The sequence below is a fragment of the Microcebus murinus genome, chromosome 12 (genome assembly GCF_040939455.1).
Source record: "Microcebus murinus isolate Inina chromosome 12, M.murinus_Inina_mat1.0, whole genome shotgun sequence".
Classification (NCBI taxonomy): Eukaryota; Metazoa; Chordata; class Mammalia; order Primates; family Cheirogaleidae; genus Microcebus; species Microcebus murinus.
The window spans coordinates 76,647,079-76,666,023 of NC_134115.1; the positions used below are offsets into that span (position 1 = coordinate 76,647,079).

At 41.1% G+C, this 18,945-nt stretch overlaps 1 protein-coding gene across 1 annotated transcript in view; it reads left to right on the plus strand.

Annotated features, from left to right (window-relative positions):
- PAPPA (pappalysin 1) overlaps positions 1 to 6,428 on the plus strand; it is a 244,615-nt gene extending 238,187 nt beyond the window's left edge. The window contains exon 22 of the mRNA XM_012768795.3: positions 890 to 6,428. Coding sequence (XP_012624249.3) covers positions 890 to 997 — 108 coding nt within the window. The 3' untranslated portion in view covers positions 998 to 6,428. The remainder of the gene's footprint in view (positions 1 to 889) is intronic.
- The last annotated feature ends 12,517 nt before the right edge of the window (positions 6,429 to 18,945 follow it).

The window sequence follows — 18,945 nt, forward strand, 5'->3', positions numbered from 1 at the left end:
GAAAGGAAGGCCAGCCCAAGGTCACAGAGCACATGAATGGATGGACTGGGAACCCGGACTCAGGCCCCTTACTTTTTCTTACAGTAAAATCTGCTCCTGAGGCCCTTTAGGTTTTGTGCAAAACCTGTATGTGAGCTGTTTCCTACCCAGGATATCGAGCCTCCCCAGAAGGCAGTCTGAGCTTGTCTGAGACATGCTTTGGTTTTCATCATTGCCTCCCCAAATCAAAATTACCCATTTGTGCAGAGAGTTAGGTTTTCTTAAAAGACACCTCCACATCCTTTATTTCTCTTGATCATCACAACAGTCCTCTGTGTTAGATATTCCACTGCACAATTGTATTAACCAACTTTGGTAGAGTGCATTACAACTTTTCACCGTGGTTTTACTCATCCCTTATTGTTTATAGTGCATGGTGGGGCTTATATTAATAACATACCAGTTCTACACATAGGAACCTGAGGCTCAGAGAGAAATAGATTGTCTTTCTTTAATACCAGATGTGTCCCTTATTACTTTGGGCAAATGTTTATCCCTTTCTGAGCCTCAGTTTCCCTGTGACTAAAAGGGTGATTGTCATAGTATCTATCTTACAGATTTGTCAAAAAGATTCAGTGTTTTCCTGTTTAGAAAGTGTTCAGTGTTTTGCCTAACTCATGGCAAGTGCCCCATCTATAGCAAGTGCCTGTGAAAATGGGCGCTGCTTCGATAATGACCATGGCGCTCTTGATAAAAGTTATCACAGTGATAGCAAGAAGCAGAGTTATGACTTAAATTTGGATCTTCTGTTCTCACATTCCCATGATTGTACCCCTGCCCTGCCCTGCCTCTTTGATAATCACTGGTTCAGACCAGACCACCTGGTTCATTCCTTTCTTTCTCTCTTCAGGTCACACCCTTCCCAATGTCCTGCGACCTACAAGGTGACTGTGCTTGTCGGGACCCCCAGGCCCAAGAACACAGCCGGAAAGACCTCCGGGGATACAGCCACGGCTAAGGAAGGACAAGTAGTTGTCAAAGAATTCCCAACGCCAGGACCCGCATCCCTTTGGTATTGATTTCACAGTCTGCTGCTCAACAGAATGGCCTCTCCACACCAGGGATCCTTAGCACCCAACCGGTCTGCCTTTAATTTTACCCAGGAAGGACTCACAGTGGGCGCGAATGAAGCAAGGCTTGCCATGTTGAATGATGGATTGGAATCCCATCCCAAAGTCTGAGATGGATTGCATAGACAGTGTGCAGTCCCAGAGCCTCCTAAAATTCTAAGCATTTGTCACACGACCACAGCAAGAGACATGTTCTGTATCTAGGAGTGTGCACCTCTGTGGTTAGTACACATGCACGCATAACACCCATACCAACATCTGTGCTAGGGCAGTTCTAGAGATTGAGCAGAGAGAGACTGGAACAAACTCAATCCTTCTTTTCCCAAGATCCTAACCAACACTATGCTTGGGAGAAAGAGAGTTTCTGAAACTGCTAAGACTAAGCAAGTGTTGAGATGCCAAGATAGCTCAGACCCCGAGGTTCAGGATATGTAGGGCATGCACAGTTGTGTAGTCCGTTGGGATTGGAAGCGAAATGGACTGTGATTACCTGCCTTCTAGGGAACTAGGATCCAGGAAGAGGTAAAGATTCCAAGGCGTGCAAATCCCCCCCCCAATTCTTCTGCTGCCATAGGGATTTTACCCCAACTCCAGGGTTCGAGGCCAAGCTGGAAATGGCTTAGAATTACAATGTTAAGGTATTATACCAGCCCCCTGCTTGAGGCTTGAGGTCATAATATCCCTCCATAACCCACCTGTTTTCCAAATCTTGCCTTGGGACCACATTTGCTGCTACTTTTCCTGCTGCTCTATCCTACACATTGAATAACCCAAGATGGTAGAATTAGGTTAGGAAAAACCCCACACAACCAAACAGTCTGCCTTAAAAGTGACCCACATTTTCCCACAGCTCCTCACTTCCTAGTCCTTCTGCAAGAGAAAAGTCCTCATGGGCCCAATGGTGAGAAGTTAAGTCCTGCATGGGTGGGCCTCTCATCCTGGAAGAGTTGAGGACCTCAGTTGCTGGATCCCTCACTGAGAGTCCAGAATGTCTAAGCCAGTGTTAGATTTTTCAACCAAGTGGAACAGTGTTAAATTCTATGATGGTGGAGTCATCCAGAGACGATCGGAACTTCCAGGACTCTTGGGTTATTATCCTTATCATAGTCTTCCTAGCCCTACTGGCTAGAGTAGACTTTGGTCCTGAGAACCTTACTGTTGCTCTGAGTAGATATAATTCTGGGACAGAGAGTTATTTTAGATAAGATCAATAAGACTGTGTTCTAGAGGGTCATCAGAGGGAAGCCAAAGAGTTCACAACCTCAGTATCCAACAAGTCACCATTGTCATCATGTTTTCTGTATGGTTTCCATCTACCAAAACTTCCTTCCACACCTGTGGCTGGCCAATCCTTCCCTCTCTCTCATGTTCAGCCTCCAAAACTCTATAGGAGATCAGTCAATTGCACATGGACTCCCCACCTTTTTGGGGGCCTCTTTGCCTCTTTTAAGTCCATTACCTTTCCACTCCTTTGAATTAATATGGGAAGAGATTAATACAGGATGAGGTGAAGAGAAAGATTAATTGTGACGTATTTTCTGGAACCTAGAGAAATTGAGGAGATGAGAAGTTCTAGATTAGTCATATCCCATAAAGATTACTGCAAATGAAGTCATCTCAAGTCTACTGAAGACAACCAACCAAAATAGAGTCTAGCATAGGGATGGGACGTGTGCAGTTTCCTAATGCCTGCATCTAAGGCAGGCATTGTGAATCCCTCATGGCCCTTTTTTCTATTGGGACCAAAAATAACTTTAGAAACCATCTTATTATACCACTCCCACCAATAATTACCTAGTGATCAAAACCACTTGAGAATACATCTATTGGCCATCTGTGGTCTGTTATATTAAGAAACATATCAAGGTGCTTTTCGCACAGATGCCCGCAAATAAGGATGCAGTGGTTAGATAGTTTACATGGCTTGTGCCATATTATTAATACAAACTCTGAGATTGACTTTCAGAATGGAGAGGCTGCCACCATTGTTAATGCCAGGCTCAAATCCTTTATATGTTTCTTTCTTACAAAATCATATTTACATCCAGGGCATTATTTTTCTGTAATTACCACGGCCAATCCTTAGCAAAAAAATAAGAATAATATTAGAAGAATTCAACCTATTGTGTTCCCCTTTCCAGTATCATAGAACTCTTTCCAACTATTCAGGCAGTTCTCTTGCCCTAGCTGAGTTGTCAACCTGTGTGGTGTTAGCTTAGAAGGTACAAGCTGAGAAAGGTAACAGCATCAGCCCTCCCAGTTGCTTAAGTACATCCATAAGTAATACAAAAAGCTTTGAAGACCCAAAGATGACATTACTAATGATGGGATTGCAGGCCCCACAAAAGAACCTTATCAGCTTCCCTTAAATCATTCCTCATCCTCTTTCTTTCCATCTGCACTGTCCCTGTCATCTATCCCTGTACTCTCCACCTGAGCAAAGATTCCTAGAGGCTGACTTCTATCTTCAGACTCACATACTGAAAATTCAGCCCTTCTGAATAAAGACTCGCCCAGCCATATTTGCCAAGGATATTAAACAAAAGAGGCTACTTGATTGGCGGCCAGCCTCATGCCCACATGGAAGGTATAATTCACAGGTTCTTCAAAAACCTTAGTGGAGGAGGGCCAGCTCTACTTGTGCAATGCACTGATTCCCAGTTCCTTTTTGTTTCCTGGGAATAACTCAATGTCTCATCCTTTTGATCATCTCCTGTTTAGGACAATGGAGTACTCACAAGGGGGCAGGTCTGAAGCCCTGTTGTGTATCAGCAGCTCAAGGACACCAAAGCACTTGAGGGTTCTGTGTCTGAAGAAGTATTAGCCTGTTAGCTGTTTTGTGCCTGTTAGCACAAAAAAAGAAGAGATGAGGTGGACAGTTTTCTAAACCCCGTCTTGGGAAGTCTTTCCAAGCCACAACCCTAACTGCCTGCCCAAAGGACTTGCATTACCCCCAGATACTGTGCCAACATCCTTTTAAGGGAATGCAGTCCTCAGGAAGTCAGTTTTGGTGGGTGAATTAGGGTGTTAAGGAAGGGAGAGATTAACAGTCATAAATAGTAGGGCTTTGAAGATGTAGGGTATCAGCTGTCACTCATGGCTTCAGCATGTTGAGTCACTGCCTAGACAGTTTTCTTGGTCTTATTCCCACCTTGGCCGATACTTAAATGCTAGTTGTTGAAAATAATTGTTTGAGACAGATTTCAGCTACCTCCCTTCCAGGTTTGATTTAACTTGGTTGTAACTGTCGAATTGTTATAGGTCTTACCTGTGTTAGAAAGAAAGAAAGAAAAGAAAGGAAAAGAGAGAAAGAGAAAAAGAAAAAGAAAGAAAGAAAGAAAGAAAGAAAGGAAGGAAGTAACTATAAAGTCAAGTTAACAGTTTTGAGGTTTTGTGTTTTTTTTTTTTTCTGGAACTACTTCAAGTGGGAAAATAAAAAAGAAGTTGATGGTGACAACGCTGTACAGATAGAGATTAATAGAAAACAAGGATATTAAAAGGAAATATAAATGCATGATTAAAAACTAAGAAAAAAAAACCTATTTTTATGTTTCCTAAAGGAAGTTGTTTATTCTACAGACTGAGTAGGTAGACACAGCATAAAGATTTCCCTAGAAGACATAGAGTGGGATTTTATAACATTGTCTGTTATTTTCTGTACATTGTGGTAGGTCCAGGAAATATGGCATTTTCTCCCTTGTTATGTTGTTGTTGTTGTTGGGGGACATTTTGTTTATTTGTTTGGTGGCAATCAGTGGGAGTAGGGAGTGGGGAGGGCTTGATATTGGTTGTACCAAATATTAAGGGGACATAGTGTGTTGTCGTGCTTTTCACATTATAAATTGTTTATATGTACCAGTATAGCACTGGGCTTTATAAAGACTGCACTCAGAACCACACTGAACAGTCCAACTTCCTAAAAAGCTGCTACATGACCAGACAGGTAATCCCAATGAGTTTTGAGAAACAAAACAAACCAAGTAAATAATGAACATAAAAACTAAATAGCAAATGAATAAAAGCCTATTCTGGTAATTTATTCAACTTTTGCCAAATTCCTACCAATCATTTGCTTTTGAAAAGAAATGTATAATAGCCAAAAAGAGTAGTTATGTTCCTAGGGTAAAGAACCTAGAATTCTTGGCTCCAGGCAGCAGTTTGCTCAGTGATCTTGAACAAGTTATCAAAATGCCTCTACATTTGCCTCAGTTTCTCTAGCTGCAAAATGGGGATAATACTACATACCTACCTCACAGTGGGAGGGCAGGGGATTGTGAGGCCCTGAGATTTTAAATGGGCTGTGAGGGCCAAGGCTTGGCACACAGTCCATGGGTTAGTTTTCAAGAATGCACAGGCCCACTGGCCTCTTAAGAAAGACAGGGAGTGTTCATTCAATATTTCAAGGAATCAAGCTGGAGCGCATGGATTATAGTCCAATTTAAGAGAAAGACCTGGATTAGGGAATATTTCATTTTTTAGGTGAATTTTCTTCCACTCTTCTCACCCCCGCCCCCCAATATTCTGGCATTTACCGGTTCTGTGATTTGGCTAAAAGCTGATTACTTCCTACGATGTCAAGTCAGTTAACAGTCGTCTCTTTAAGACTTCCAGACCATTTCCAACTTACAGAGGAAAGGAGTCACTAAAATCTCTTCCTCAGACGGCACCTCCCTTCTCAGACTTAAAAATTCCACATCAAGCGTTCCATTTAAAGAGCATATGGCATTCTGAGTGCAAACAACTTGGGGCTTCTTAAACTACACACCAGCAGTCAGTGAGGAAAATTTTGAACAATTATTGAGTTGCTTTCTTGGGTCTCTATAATCAGTAACCTGTCCGCAGATATCTATCTATATAAAGATATTATATATAAATATAAATTTACATATATATGCACATGTATATATAGTTGTACATATATGTGTGTATATATATACTTAAATGTAATATTTACAAAATAAAACTGTGATCTCGTCTAGAGAAAATGTATTCATATTACAAACTGCTCTTCCATATTTATGTATCATATTATACCTTTTTATTATTGTTATAATTATTATGGGTATTTCTTATGATGTCGAAATCTGTTTGGCACCTTCTGAAGCTACCAAAACATAACTTTCCATTGAAGTGCTTAAAAGCTGTTTTCATGAGAATTCTACTGGCCTACTGTAAAAAAGAAAAAGAAAAAAAAAAAGACAGAAAGAAAACAATCTAAACACCAAAAAACTAAACACAATTCCAGTCCTTTTTCTGTACCTCACGCGCATAAATTTGCTGCTCCTATTTTGGGTTTTTTTTTTTTTTTTCTGTTTATGTGTTTTTATGGATCTAAGTTAAGTCTTTCAGCAATATATAAAAATGTAAATAGTAAACTTTATTTATTAAGAATGTCATCTTTTTTAATTTATATTTACACAATTGTTCATCTAATTTATTTTTTCTATACAGTTTTAAATACTCAAGACATATTTTGCTGTTCATGATATTTTTATCCTGTTCTCGTGGATTTGTTTCTCCATACTGTTTTCTCTGATCTCAATTACAGGTTGGATCTCACAAAAAATAATGTCAGAGACAGAAATATTTTGCCACTGTTGATTACTATACCTTAAAGTTCTATATTATGAAAATATATAATAGCTTGTATGCTTCACTGTGTTGTCATGTGGTTTTTGTGTATTGTGGAACTTGAAAGCACTGTTATATAGACACACTAACATGGAGGAGAACCCCAGGGCCTCGAATTAGAAGATCAATGATAGCACAAGTTCTAATCCAATATACAGCCCCCTCGTCCAAATAATTAATTCCTAAAAGTATCTACATTTTGCAAATGCAAAAATTAAAAACGTTTCCTACGTGCTATAAGAAAGTTCAGTTTTAGGAGGCTAAAATATATCTTATTTTCCATCATATTTTGTCTTTTGGACACTGTCTTCAACAGTATACCTCCACGATATTCTCCATTTTCTTTTTTTTTAATATATATAATTGAATACTCAGTCATCCGGTTCACCGAATGAACCTGAAACTGAAATGTTGCTGCTTTCAATCTCTGTAGCATATCTCATTGTTCATCTTAGCATTATTATTATTATCTGGAAATACTTCCCAAAGAAAGTTATTTAATAGCTTTAAGATTTAACTTTCTCATCTGTGAAATGGAAATAATAAAAGCACCCACTTCATAAAGTTTTTGCTAGAATTAAGATAAATATGCAAAGTGTTTAGAACAGTGTTAGACACGGATTATCTTAGCTCTTGTTATGAGTATTGTGAGACCAGGGCTGCTTATGACAAGTATCAATGGTATACTAATTTTTCTGATATCTACTTATTTTTTTAAAAAGAATAACAACAAGAATGCACTAAAGCATGTAAGTGCTTCACAGGCATTTTTAGGAGGTAGAGTTATTGGCACTTTGTATTGAGCTGTTGACTAGCAGTATCACACCGTAAGACAGGTCAAAATATGTGTTTATTTGCTAATATTTGAAATTTTGAATTTATACCATAAGGCACTTTGGGGACATCGATGTGAGCTATATAAAAGGGCAGAGATAGAGAAGTCAAGAACTACTCATAGTAGGCTTTCTGGACACCTTAAAAACATAACCTATGCAGAGACATGAAGTGAGTGAGATCACGAAAAACGGAAAAAATAAGTCATTGCTAAATTCTTCCAGATAACTAGTTACTTTCAAAATAATGAAATGATAAAAGAAAATGCTTTATAATGTTCTATTTAATTCAGTTCAGTGTGAAGATTAAAATAATAGTTCAGAGAACAGGGTCGTGAAAAGAGGCAAGTATTTACCAAATAGAAAGATTAAGAGAGAGAATATTTAATACAGCTTTTTAAAATCTTTGGTTCTGTCTGCAGAGACAAAGTCATGGGACAAAGAGCTTTGTATTAGGAGATGAAAGATCTTAGTTGTGATGTCTTCTCATTCTTTTGCCGACACACACACACACACACACACACACACACACACACACAGTACTGGAGAGTTCACTGGACTTTAGTTGCCTCATTTGTCAAATACGAAAATGATTCTTTTCTCACTTCAAAGCAGGCAGAAATGTTCCATGTTTTGATCTATTTATATTTATCATTCAAGTGTTAGAGTTTGTCTAATCAAGAAAAATGATATATAAGTTTAAAAAAATTGAAGGGGGCATTCCATTATGCTATACTGGCATTGGTAAATCTATCCAGTTCTTAACCTTTGGTGCCAGAAATAAGAACCAAGGACAAAAGCACAGCCTCTTTAAACTTCAGCCCAGAAGAAGCTTTGCTTCTTTGAGTAAGTATTTTAAACTCTAAAGGGATGAGGTTTGGCAAAAAAAAAATAGCAGTGCAGTGCAGAGGAATGGGTTAGCCACTTGGGGGAGGAACCAGGTTCAAGTGCCATCTGCCTTGCGACCTTGAGCAAGTCACTTACTTTTGCTAAGACAGGGGAGTTGGCAATGATAAAAATCAGGTGACGTGTTTAAGCAAATGGGACCAGCAGGTGCATCATGCTAAGTAGATAAAAACATGGCACTTTCAAAGAACTGATTTTAAAAGAGCTGATGTGTTTGGATAGCAGAGAGGGTAAGGGTGGTCCAACTAGAGGATGGAGAAGTTATCATGACCATACTAAGGATTTTAGGCTTTATCTTAACAGCAATGCAGAGCCAGGGAACAGTATTTAGAGATTGACATGGTTAGATTTGTGGTTGAGAAGGATCTCTCAGGTGGCCATGTGAAAGAGAAAACAGAGGCAGGTAAGAGTAGGTACATCATAAGAGTTAAGAGGACATTGTGTAGTCCGAGAAAGAAACAATGACTCTTTGTACAAATGTGGTGATAGCGGATAGGCAGAGGATTTTTCTTTCCATTCTATTAAATGGTGAGCTTGGATGACATGATCGTTAGAGTCTCTAACATTCTGAGATTCTAGAAACTCATTGCTGCTGCTGCTGCTATTGACTGATTTTTAGATCCTGCTTTTATTTTTTAAGTGATAGACTTTAGAGAAGTTTTGGGTTTACAGGAAATGTAAGCAGGAAGTAGAGTTTTCATGAGATTTCTTTCAAAATAGTAAAACTTTGGGACTGGAAAATCTAGCTATTTTCTAGACCCAGATGTAAGGAAAATAGAGAAACCTAAGACCATGTGATCAAGTTTGTAGGTTTGGATATTTAAGTAAAGTTTTTGACGACCCCTCGGTGATTTTGTCACGATAAGGCCTCAAGACGAGAGAGGAGGGCTCTGGGCCAGGGGTCAGGATGGAGGCAGGTGGGATCTGGGATCGCAGCCCTTTAGGTGCTGTGTTACCTTGGTAATGCCCTTGATGCAGGTGCTGGTGACACAGGTCTGTTCAGCTTATGGAAATTCATCAAGCACTGTGATAAGTTCACATGCCTTCCTGTATGTACATTATATGTCAGTATAAGGGTTTGTTGAGAATTACTGGCAAATTTTCTCCATAGGAAAAAATAAAATAAAAACATTTTTCTAGAGCAAGCAGGGGAAAGGGAATAAGACCCCAATTTAACTTCAGCTAAAAAAAATGGCACCCATATTTCCCCCCTAAATTAGCAATGATTCTTTAAAATAGAACCAAGTTTTACAATACAAAGAGTACTGAGAAGAAGCAACGTGTGCCGGTATTGTGGAAGCACGAGCAGTCGGGAGTGCCGGTCTCCAGTTCTGCTTGGTGGCACTGTGACCAGGGACGAGCGACCTCACCTTTGAGCCTCCTGATTCCCGATCTGGGAGGTGGGGATAATGATGACCAAGATGAGAATGAAAGGAGCTGGTCTGGATCTGTAGCTAACTGAGCACTGTGACGGAACCCCAAGAAATGCTACAGAGAAGGGGGTGAAGAAGCAGCCCAAAGAATGGAGCTCATCCCCTGGAGAGCTTCATCCTACCACAGGCAGAGCTAGAACCATTTTTAATCTGTCTACCCAAGCACCCCCCCCCCATGTAATAGTAAGGTACCCCTGCCACCAGGTATCTCATTTTGACATCCACCTTCTCCTTCCCTGGGTTTCAGATCCTGAGAGGCTGGCTGAGATGCAATCCAATCAAAGATTCTCCACCATTTTGACCATGTAATCCATTCTTTAAGGACAAAATTTATGCACAATGCCAACAAGTCAAAAGAGCCTCTTAGTGTGCCCACTTCTATTTCTCTAACCAACCCAGTAGCTTTTGGGTTTCAAGGAGCATGATGTAAAAGTAACTGGCCTAATTTTCTCCATTTTACAGATGGGGACATTGGCAGAATTTGAGCTTGCCACTTGCCCAGAGTCCCTGAGTAGAAGACAGAGTGGCATCACTGACTAACTTTCCCTGCTGCTACCTGGCACCTGAGCCTTCCACAAAAGGAGTCTTGTTGGGATGCCATGGAAGCCTGGGCTCCACGCCTTGCGATAAAATGAGGAGGATTTGAAGATAGCCAAGGACCACAGTTTTTAAGATGCTTTGTTTTCTCTCTCCTTGAGATGCAGCCCAGCTATAGTCCACCCCTGGGAGCAGAGAGTTTGTTATCTCCATATTTTTTCTGAGGCTGCACCATGCATATTGCAGCCTGGGCTATATTTCCCTCTTTACTCCATGGTGCTCCAAACAGAATTCTTCCCAGAGGCCGCAGAGATGGTGACCAAGTTCCTTAGTAAACATCTAGGTATCAGCTTATTAAAATCGTATTACAAGTAATTCCTTCCATATGCACACCAATTCATACTATACAAAACACATCTATTAACATATATAAGGATTCATTTGTTCAATTATTTGTTGAACAATTGTTTGTTAAGCATTACTATGTATAATTAGTTGGACTGGGCACTGTGGTCAGGACAGACATCTATAGCCCTGCCTCCACTGAGTTTAACATCCCAATATATTCCGAGTACAGAGATGAGCACCTGGCTCACAGGAGGGCAGTGTGTGAGGTGCTGCGAATGGGAGAAGCCACCCTGGAGGGGAAATGGTAAATGTTACAGGCAGAGATAACAACATGTGCAAAGACCAAGGGTGAAATAGGGTATGGCTTATTTGGGGAATGGCAAGTATTCAGGCCACAGGGGTGTGGATTAGGAAGAAGAGGAACTGAGAAACCACACTGGGGAAGAAAGATGCCAGGTGGTGTCAGAGAGTGACACAGAGACACATTGCCAAGAGCTCTGTAAATGCATGTCTTAGCTTGGGTTCCTTCAGAAGCCAGCCCTGAGACAAGTATTCAGGTGCAAGGAGCTTATCTGGATGATGATCCCAATAATTACCAGAAGAGGATAGGGAATGTGAAGCAGGATGGGAAGTTTGCCAAGTGTGGGTGTATTATCAAACATGGCCCTACAGTGAGCTGCTGTGGCTTAATCCCCCTGGGGAACTCTGGGGGGCTGGTGGAGAACACACACTGCTCACACTTACGCCACCCACCTGAGGTGCTAGGGAGCCAGGGCATTTATCAGTCATTTATCAGGATTCCCCTGGGGCATTCATCCTCCAGCACATCTATCTTCTGTGCTGGTGGGCAAAGTGGGCTCGAGCCAGTAGCAAAAGCTCTCAGGCAAAGCAGAGTGAATACCGACTATGGGAAGCCACACAGCACACTCTGCAGGGGCGAGAGATATGGGCAGAGATCCAGTGGGATCTGGTACAGCATTAAAGTGGTTAGTATAGTGGTTACTATTCCAAGGGTGATGGGAAAACATGGACACTTTTAGGGGAGGGGATATTAGGAACAAATTCTAACTTCATTTGTATAAAACAATGGTTACAGGGAGGGCCAGGATTCACTGGGACCAAATAGGAAGTGAAAGTGGTGATTCAGGTGATAAATGGCCTGGTGGTGGTGGTGGGGGGGGCAATGATAGAAATAGAAGTTGGGATCGAGAGAGTTATAGGAAGCATTGGGATAGCATAAGCGATTCATTTGCTATACAGGACTGAGGGAAAAAGAGATGGTATGATTGAGGTAAAATGCACACACTTGCAAAGGACAACTGGATTTTCTAGGGTGTTTAGAGGCCAAAATATAGCCAGAAAAGGGGTCAAACTGATACCAATCCATTTTTCATAGAAAAGGGAATTGAGTGCAGGTGATATATGCCATGGTAGACCTGGTAGATGCATGAGTCCCTCTCACAGTTTAAATCCACAGAAAACTGCCCAGAGAATCCCCAGAATAAACCTCCTAAAAGAATAAAGAATTGTTTGTCCATAGCTCATGATGCCTTTGAGTTTTGTTGAAGCTGGAGTCAACAGAACCTCTTAGGAGCTATAGTCTTCTTACCACAGTGGTCCAACACCTTTTTGTATATCAGTGGTTCTCAAACATTAGCATGCATAAAAATCCCCTGAAGGTTTGTTAAAACACAGATTTCTGGGTCCATCCCAGAGTTTCCAATTTAATAGTTCTGGTGTAGAGCCCAAGAATTTCTAGAAACTTTCTATGTGACATGGTTGCTGCTGATAAGGGGCATCCTTTAAGATGCCACAGACAATCCATGTACTTACACACCTACCATGCTAGGTGGTAGGAATTCCCTGCCCTCAGGGAACCTCTTGTCTGTTGGTACAGATGGGAGAGTAAACACATATTTAAATTCCGATGTCAAAGATCAAGCCTGAGAGAGACTTAGGCTTGGGGGTAAGAATGTGATGGTCAAGTAGAGTTTTGAACACAAATAGGAATCAAGCAGATTGAGAGGGAAAAGATGGGTGTTCCAGGCAGAAGGAGCAACCTGAAAAATGGCCTATGCATTTAGAGAGCTGCAAGATGTTAGGTGTGCTCAGAACATTGTCCACACCTGGATAATCACAGGAGCTGAGCCTGGAGGCTTCTTAGAAGAGGTAGCACTTGAGCTGAACCTTGAAGATCAAGTAGGACTTCAGAAGAGGGAAAGAAGGGTAGGCTGGCTGAGAAATGCTGAGGTCCATTTGACTTCAAGGTTCCAGATTGTCTCCTCATTCCTTTTTTCTCCTCCAATATATGAGGAAGCATAGAAGTGATGTCCTTTGACAAGAGTTTGTCTAAGAGTTAGGGTGCTCCCCTGTGGCTGCTTCTGGGGTACTGTTTGGGCTTTGCATGGAAAGGAGAAGCTCTTTCTCCTCCATATACCCTTGCACCATGCAGAACACATTCCTTTCCAGGATTAAAAACATAGCAAGGTAACACAGACCACATGTAGGAAAAGAAGTGAGTGACCAGATATCCCATTTTTCCAATACCTGAAATACAGATACACAGTGTATCTATCCTTCCACTCATCTGTGTACACACACACACAAGCACACACACACACACAGACACACACAGACACACACTCACTCCAGCACAGACCAGGAAGGTGAAATTTCCAACAACCAATTTCAATTTCAAAACCTCTTTCCAAGGAGCCAAAAAGAGAACTTAGTTTCCAGACATTTAGAGCACCATCCAAGACTTCAACTCAAACCTTGATATTTCTCTTCCACTAGCGAAATGTCTTTCCCTCGAGTTGTTACAAATACTTCTCTGTGTTGATATTTTAAAAATATTTTCCATGAAGCTCCCTGCCAAATGCTTTCATCTCAAACATCTGCAGGTTTCCTGGAACTCGTGTTAACACATACAAGGCACCAGTGGTTGAGAGCTTGTTCACCTGTAAATTTAGGTTGTCTTCAGAGCCTGAAATTTGTAAACAGATTCACTTCAAGAATATACTGCCCAAACATTTAAGCTTACCCAAAGCCTTCATGACAGATTCTACAGCTCTTGCTAGACTCATCTTTTGCCACCATCCCCATCTACCCCCTACCTCACTTCATCCTTTAGCCAAACAGAACTCACTGTAGTTGCCTTAGCATACCATGTTCTCTTAGTTCTCAGTTTTAAATCACCCTCCCTTACCCATTCTTCTCACTCCTATTCATTCTTCATTTTGCAGTTTAGATGAACACATTAATGATTATTTTTACAGCTTACATTGATTGTAGGCTTATTATACGCCTGACATGAAATTAAATACTTCACACATAATCACTATTTAATATGCACAATAACCCAATTATCAATATTCTCGTTTTACAAATGAGGGAATTGAGGCAAGAAATATTAAATAAAATTCCCAATGTCATATAACTAGTAAAGAGATAAAATCTGAATTTGAACCAAAGCAATTTGATTAAGAACTCCCAAACATAAACTTTGCTAATAATAGTCCTTGAAGGCTTCTCTGAGCCTGACCAAGCCTGGAAACTTGGGAGCCCCCACCACTCCCTACTTCCTTCACAATTGCTTTAAATATACTATGATAATTACCCATTTACTTCTTCCATTCCTCATAAACACACAGAAGCTACCTCTTATTCAACCTGTATCTCCTGACACACAGTAGGTCTTCTGTGATTATTTGAGGAAGATATAAATGCATTTGGACAGAGCCTGAGTTAAGTACCACCCATGAAGAAAACACATGCTAATCCAATTAGTGATATAAACTATAGGCTATAACTAAACCAATTAAGCGAACAAAGTTTTTCAGCATTTTGGAAATGCCTGCTAACACAAACAAATCACATATCAATTACCAATCTTTCTCATTTTTCATGAAAGAAGGTGTCCTCCAAAAACCTACAGTTGCACAGGTTTCCCAAGATGAATGTGTCTGGAGACTGAAAATCTAATTTTTTTTAAAAAATCAGTAATTCCAACATGTGGTATATCCCAATTGCCAGTGTTTGGAGAACAGAGTGAAATATGGAAGAGAGTTTGGTTGATCAAGTAGAAAGCTAATGTTTAAAGCGTTGAGGCCAGGTGTGGAATTAGGGCAGGCAGAAAAATATCTGAGCACCTGAGAAGGGGCAAGGTATAACCAAGACTACCCCACCACCCAGGAAGTCCAGCAAGTTTCAGCTGGGACAGGGGCCTCAGGCTTCACAGGCTCAGAGGGGGAGGAGTTGTCAAACTCATTCTCTTCGGCCTAGGATGGGTTCTACAACCTGAACCTCCAACTAGCAGCCGGGAAAATGAGGTGGCTTCCTGGATTGATCTGCCCTTGTTTTTTTTTTTGACACCCTCAGTTTCTGAGTGATAGGGTTGCTGGTGACCAGTTAATTCACAGAGTTGACGATTAGCCAGACTTCTAGGATGGCTTGTCTAGGTCAGTTAGGAACTTGATTCCATTATTTGCAATTTTCACAGGTTTTCTGGTAAAGCAGCACTCTCATCTTTCCCATCCAAAGTTGGCCATTTTCCCTTCTTCCTTTCTTCTGATTTTTACTTTCCTCATTTGATCCTTCTACCTCAATGCAGTTTGCCAGACATGAACTACAAACTGAAAGACTAAGGCTATCCTGCTATCAGAGTGGTATCTAAAAATTCCACTGCACTGATGCCAAAGACCCAGACTCCAGTGGTGGCCTTCTGGCCCTGAATGAGCTGACCTGGCACTATCCAGCCCAGTAGCCAAGAGCCACATGGAGCACTTGCCTGGTTAGTCTGGATTAAGATGTGTTACAAGTGGAAACTACACAATAGACTTCAAAGATTTTGTACAAAAAAAAGAACATAAAATCTCCATAATTGTTGATAATGATTATATGTTGAAATTATAATGTTTTGGGTTAATAAAATATATTATTAAATGTAATTTCATGTGTTTCTTCTTAATTTTAAAAATGTGGCTACTAGGAAGTTTTAAATATACATGTGGTCCACCCTTTAAAGCATTGATCTGATTGATACTTCATGCCCAGCCTCAATTCCTGCTACTCTTCCTCTCACAATCTTATGCTCCAGGCATGCTGGATTTCTTTTAGGCTCTTTAACCTTGCAAGTCCTCTATCATTACCCAGCCTTTATATACCTAAAACATTCTTTCACATCATCTACTCTTACTCATCGTTTAGGCCACAGTTCATATATTCCTTTCTTGGAGTAGGATGGTATGTGTTCAGCCTGCCAAATTTAGGTTAGGGGTCCCTCCCAGTGACCTCATGACTCCCTCTGTTTCCATCCGTCACAGCACTGTCAGGCTGTGCAATGGACTATTTCTGACCCTCAGGCCTGTAAACAACAAGAGTGAAGTAATTACTGCTATGCATGGTATGTAGTAGATGTTCAATAAATACTTAAGAAGTGAATGAAGGAAGACAACCTAATCTGATCTGACAGCATCAATGGCACTCAACACTAATCTGTCATCTATAGCCCATAAGCCAGATATGGCCCTTTGACTATTTTTGTAAATAAAATTTCATTGGAACACAACTATGCTCATTCATTTACATACTACCCATGGCTGCTTTTGAAACAGATGTCAGTAGCTGCAACAGAGACTATATGGCCCACAAAGCCCAAAATATTTACTATTATGTCCTTTGAAGAACAAATTTTGCTTACTCTGCCCTATAACTTAATGCCCAACTCTTCAGAACATGTCTCTGCTTACCTGTCCAGACATATCTGATAAATACACTACCTACATTCTCTCTCCATTTCAGGTGTGTTGAACTACCAGAAGTGCCAGAAAATCACCTACATTCTTATGCTCATCCATCCCATCTCCTAGACTATACTGTAGGTCTCGACACTCCATATCTATATCTATAATTATTATATTATAATATATAATTAAATGAATATACGAGGCTTGTCCAGAAAGTATCCAGCCATTGTTAACATAACGAGAATGGTTTGAGCAATATCAATGTAACCTGGCAGCCAAGGAGAGTGAACTGTAATGCTCATGTGTGAACAGTGATGACTTCGCTGCACCAGTCAGTGGGGTGCTAGACGCTGTTGAGGGAGTGTGTGTGCTGCGTGGCTGTCACATTCAAAACAACTGAGGGAGTAGAGTGATGAATCTGCATCAGATTTTGTGTTAAGCTTTAAGATTCCTGTGCGTAAACTATCTGAAGGCTTTTGTGGATGATGAAATGAGTGTAGCGCAAATAATAATGTGGCACACATGCTTCAAACACGGTCGAGGATCTGTCGAAAGCAATCCATGTCCTGGAAGGCCTGCAACAAGCAGAACACCTGATAATGTTGAATGTGTACAGGTTCAGTTAAAAGACACCAGGAGAACTCTGTGCGGTCCCAAGGTGCCTACATTGCAGAGGACCGAGGCATCATTGTCCTATGTACAATGTTTCTCGTATCTTACATCTTCTTCAGTAAATGTCTCTATTTTTCATATTACATGGCTGGATACTTTCTGAACAGATCTCATTTAGCCACTTATCCTTTCTTCTCTGGATTAGGAACTGCTCAAGAACAGGTACAACCCATTCATTCACTCAACACATGTTTATTAAGTGCCCCAAATGTGCTACACATGGTTTAAGGAGCTGGAGATAGAATGGCCACTGTGCTGGTAACACTTAAAACCACATGGAACGGGGTGGTAAGACATTCTCCCTCAACTCTGTGTCCACTGACCAACCCAGTGCGAGGCATATTGCAGTCCCCTAGGGCATGTTTGAATGAATTCATGGCTTCTACCAGAATCGCACTTTTACCTTTACATAATGCTATAAGCAGGGAGGTGAAATTAAGAGTCAGACTTGCTTCTATGCCCAGCTTCAACAGACAGGCAGGAAATAATGGTTAAGAACATAGATCCTGGAGGTAAACTGCCTAGGCTTGAATCCTGGCTTTGCCACTGGCTTTCTGTGTGATCTTGAGCAACTTACTAGACCCTTGTGTGACTCATCCTTGTCTGTAAAGTGGGGATAAAAATGTCTGTCTTGGAGAAATACTGTGTAGATTAAATGAGCTAACGTTATAATGCGCTTAGACCAGTGCCTGGCCCATAATGAGTGCTTTATTAGTGCTGGCTATCATTATCATCACTGCCATTGTTGTTGTTATCACTACCTAAACAAGGGCTTGTGACAGTTTTAGGAGCCTCATTGGTAAAATGTGGACAACAATATTTGTTCTGCCGTGGGAATCCGATTAGAGACAACAGTGAGAGGGCTTCACAACCTGTAGAGTGCTGTCCAGATGTGAGCGTGGTGGTGATGACATCTCCCAGATGTGTGGGCCAAACCATGGCCAACACATCTGCAAAGAGCAAACATCTGGAGGCCTGGCATGCCATCATCTCAGCCTGGGCTGCCCCCTCCTCACCCCCACCCCAACTCTAGTTCCTTTCCCTACACACCCCTTCTCCCGCCCAGGGGCAGCTTGCCAGCTCCAAGGTTGCAGTGCGAAGAATAACATTCTTCTGTTCTCTGTCCAGTGTGGAAGTTCCATCTCTTTGCAGTTTCCATCATGTCAGAGTTGCACTGAGGCCCCATTAAGGCTCCTTATGGGAAGGGAAGCGGGTGTGGAAAGAAACAGGGAATGGGAATCCCTTTTACTGGGATTTTTACTAGCACCCTTAGATGAAATCTTTCCATCCAGTCACCAAAGCACTTATTGGGTCAGGGCTACTGCTAGAAGGTGATTTTTTAAAAATTAGGCTAACAGCAAAAGAATGCCTCATTGAACCAAAGCACATATCCATTGCAATTTTTTTTTTCCCAAGCATTTTTTTTCCCTCTTTGCTTTCCCAAACACAACAGTGCCTGGGTTAGCTCTCAGGCACTGTTAGTTAGTAGTTGTAAATTTAAGGTTGAGACTGCTTTGCAGGGGAGCCCCCAAAAGTCAGTCAGTTCAGTTCAACACATATGTATTTAGCATCAAGTTTGTGCCAGGCACTGTGCTAGGCTCAAGAAGTGTGGGATGAATGGAGCATTGCCCTGTCATCAGAGACGGCACAGACTCTGGAAGACACAAGTTACAAAATCAGAGCTCTCCAATATTGTTTTAGAATGAACATAGAGGTAATGCCTGGTGCT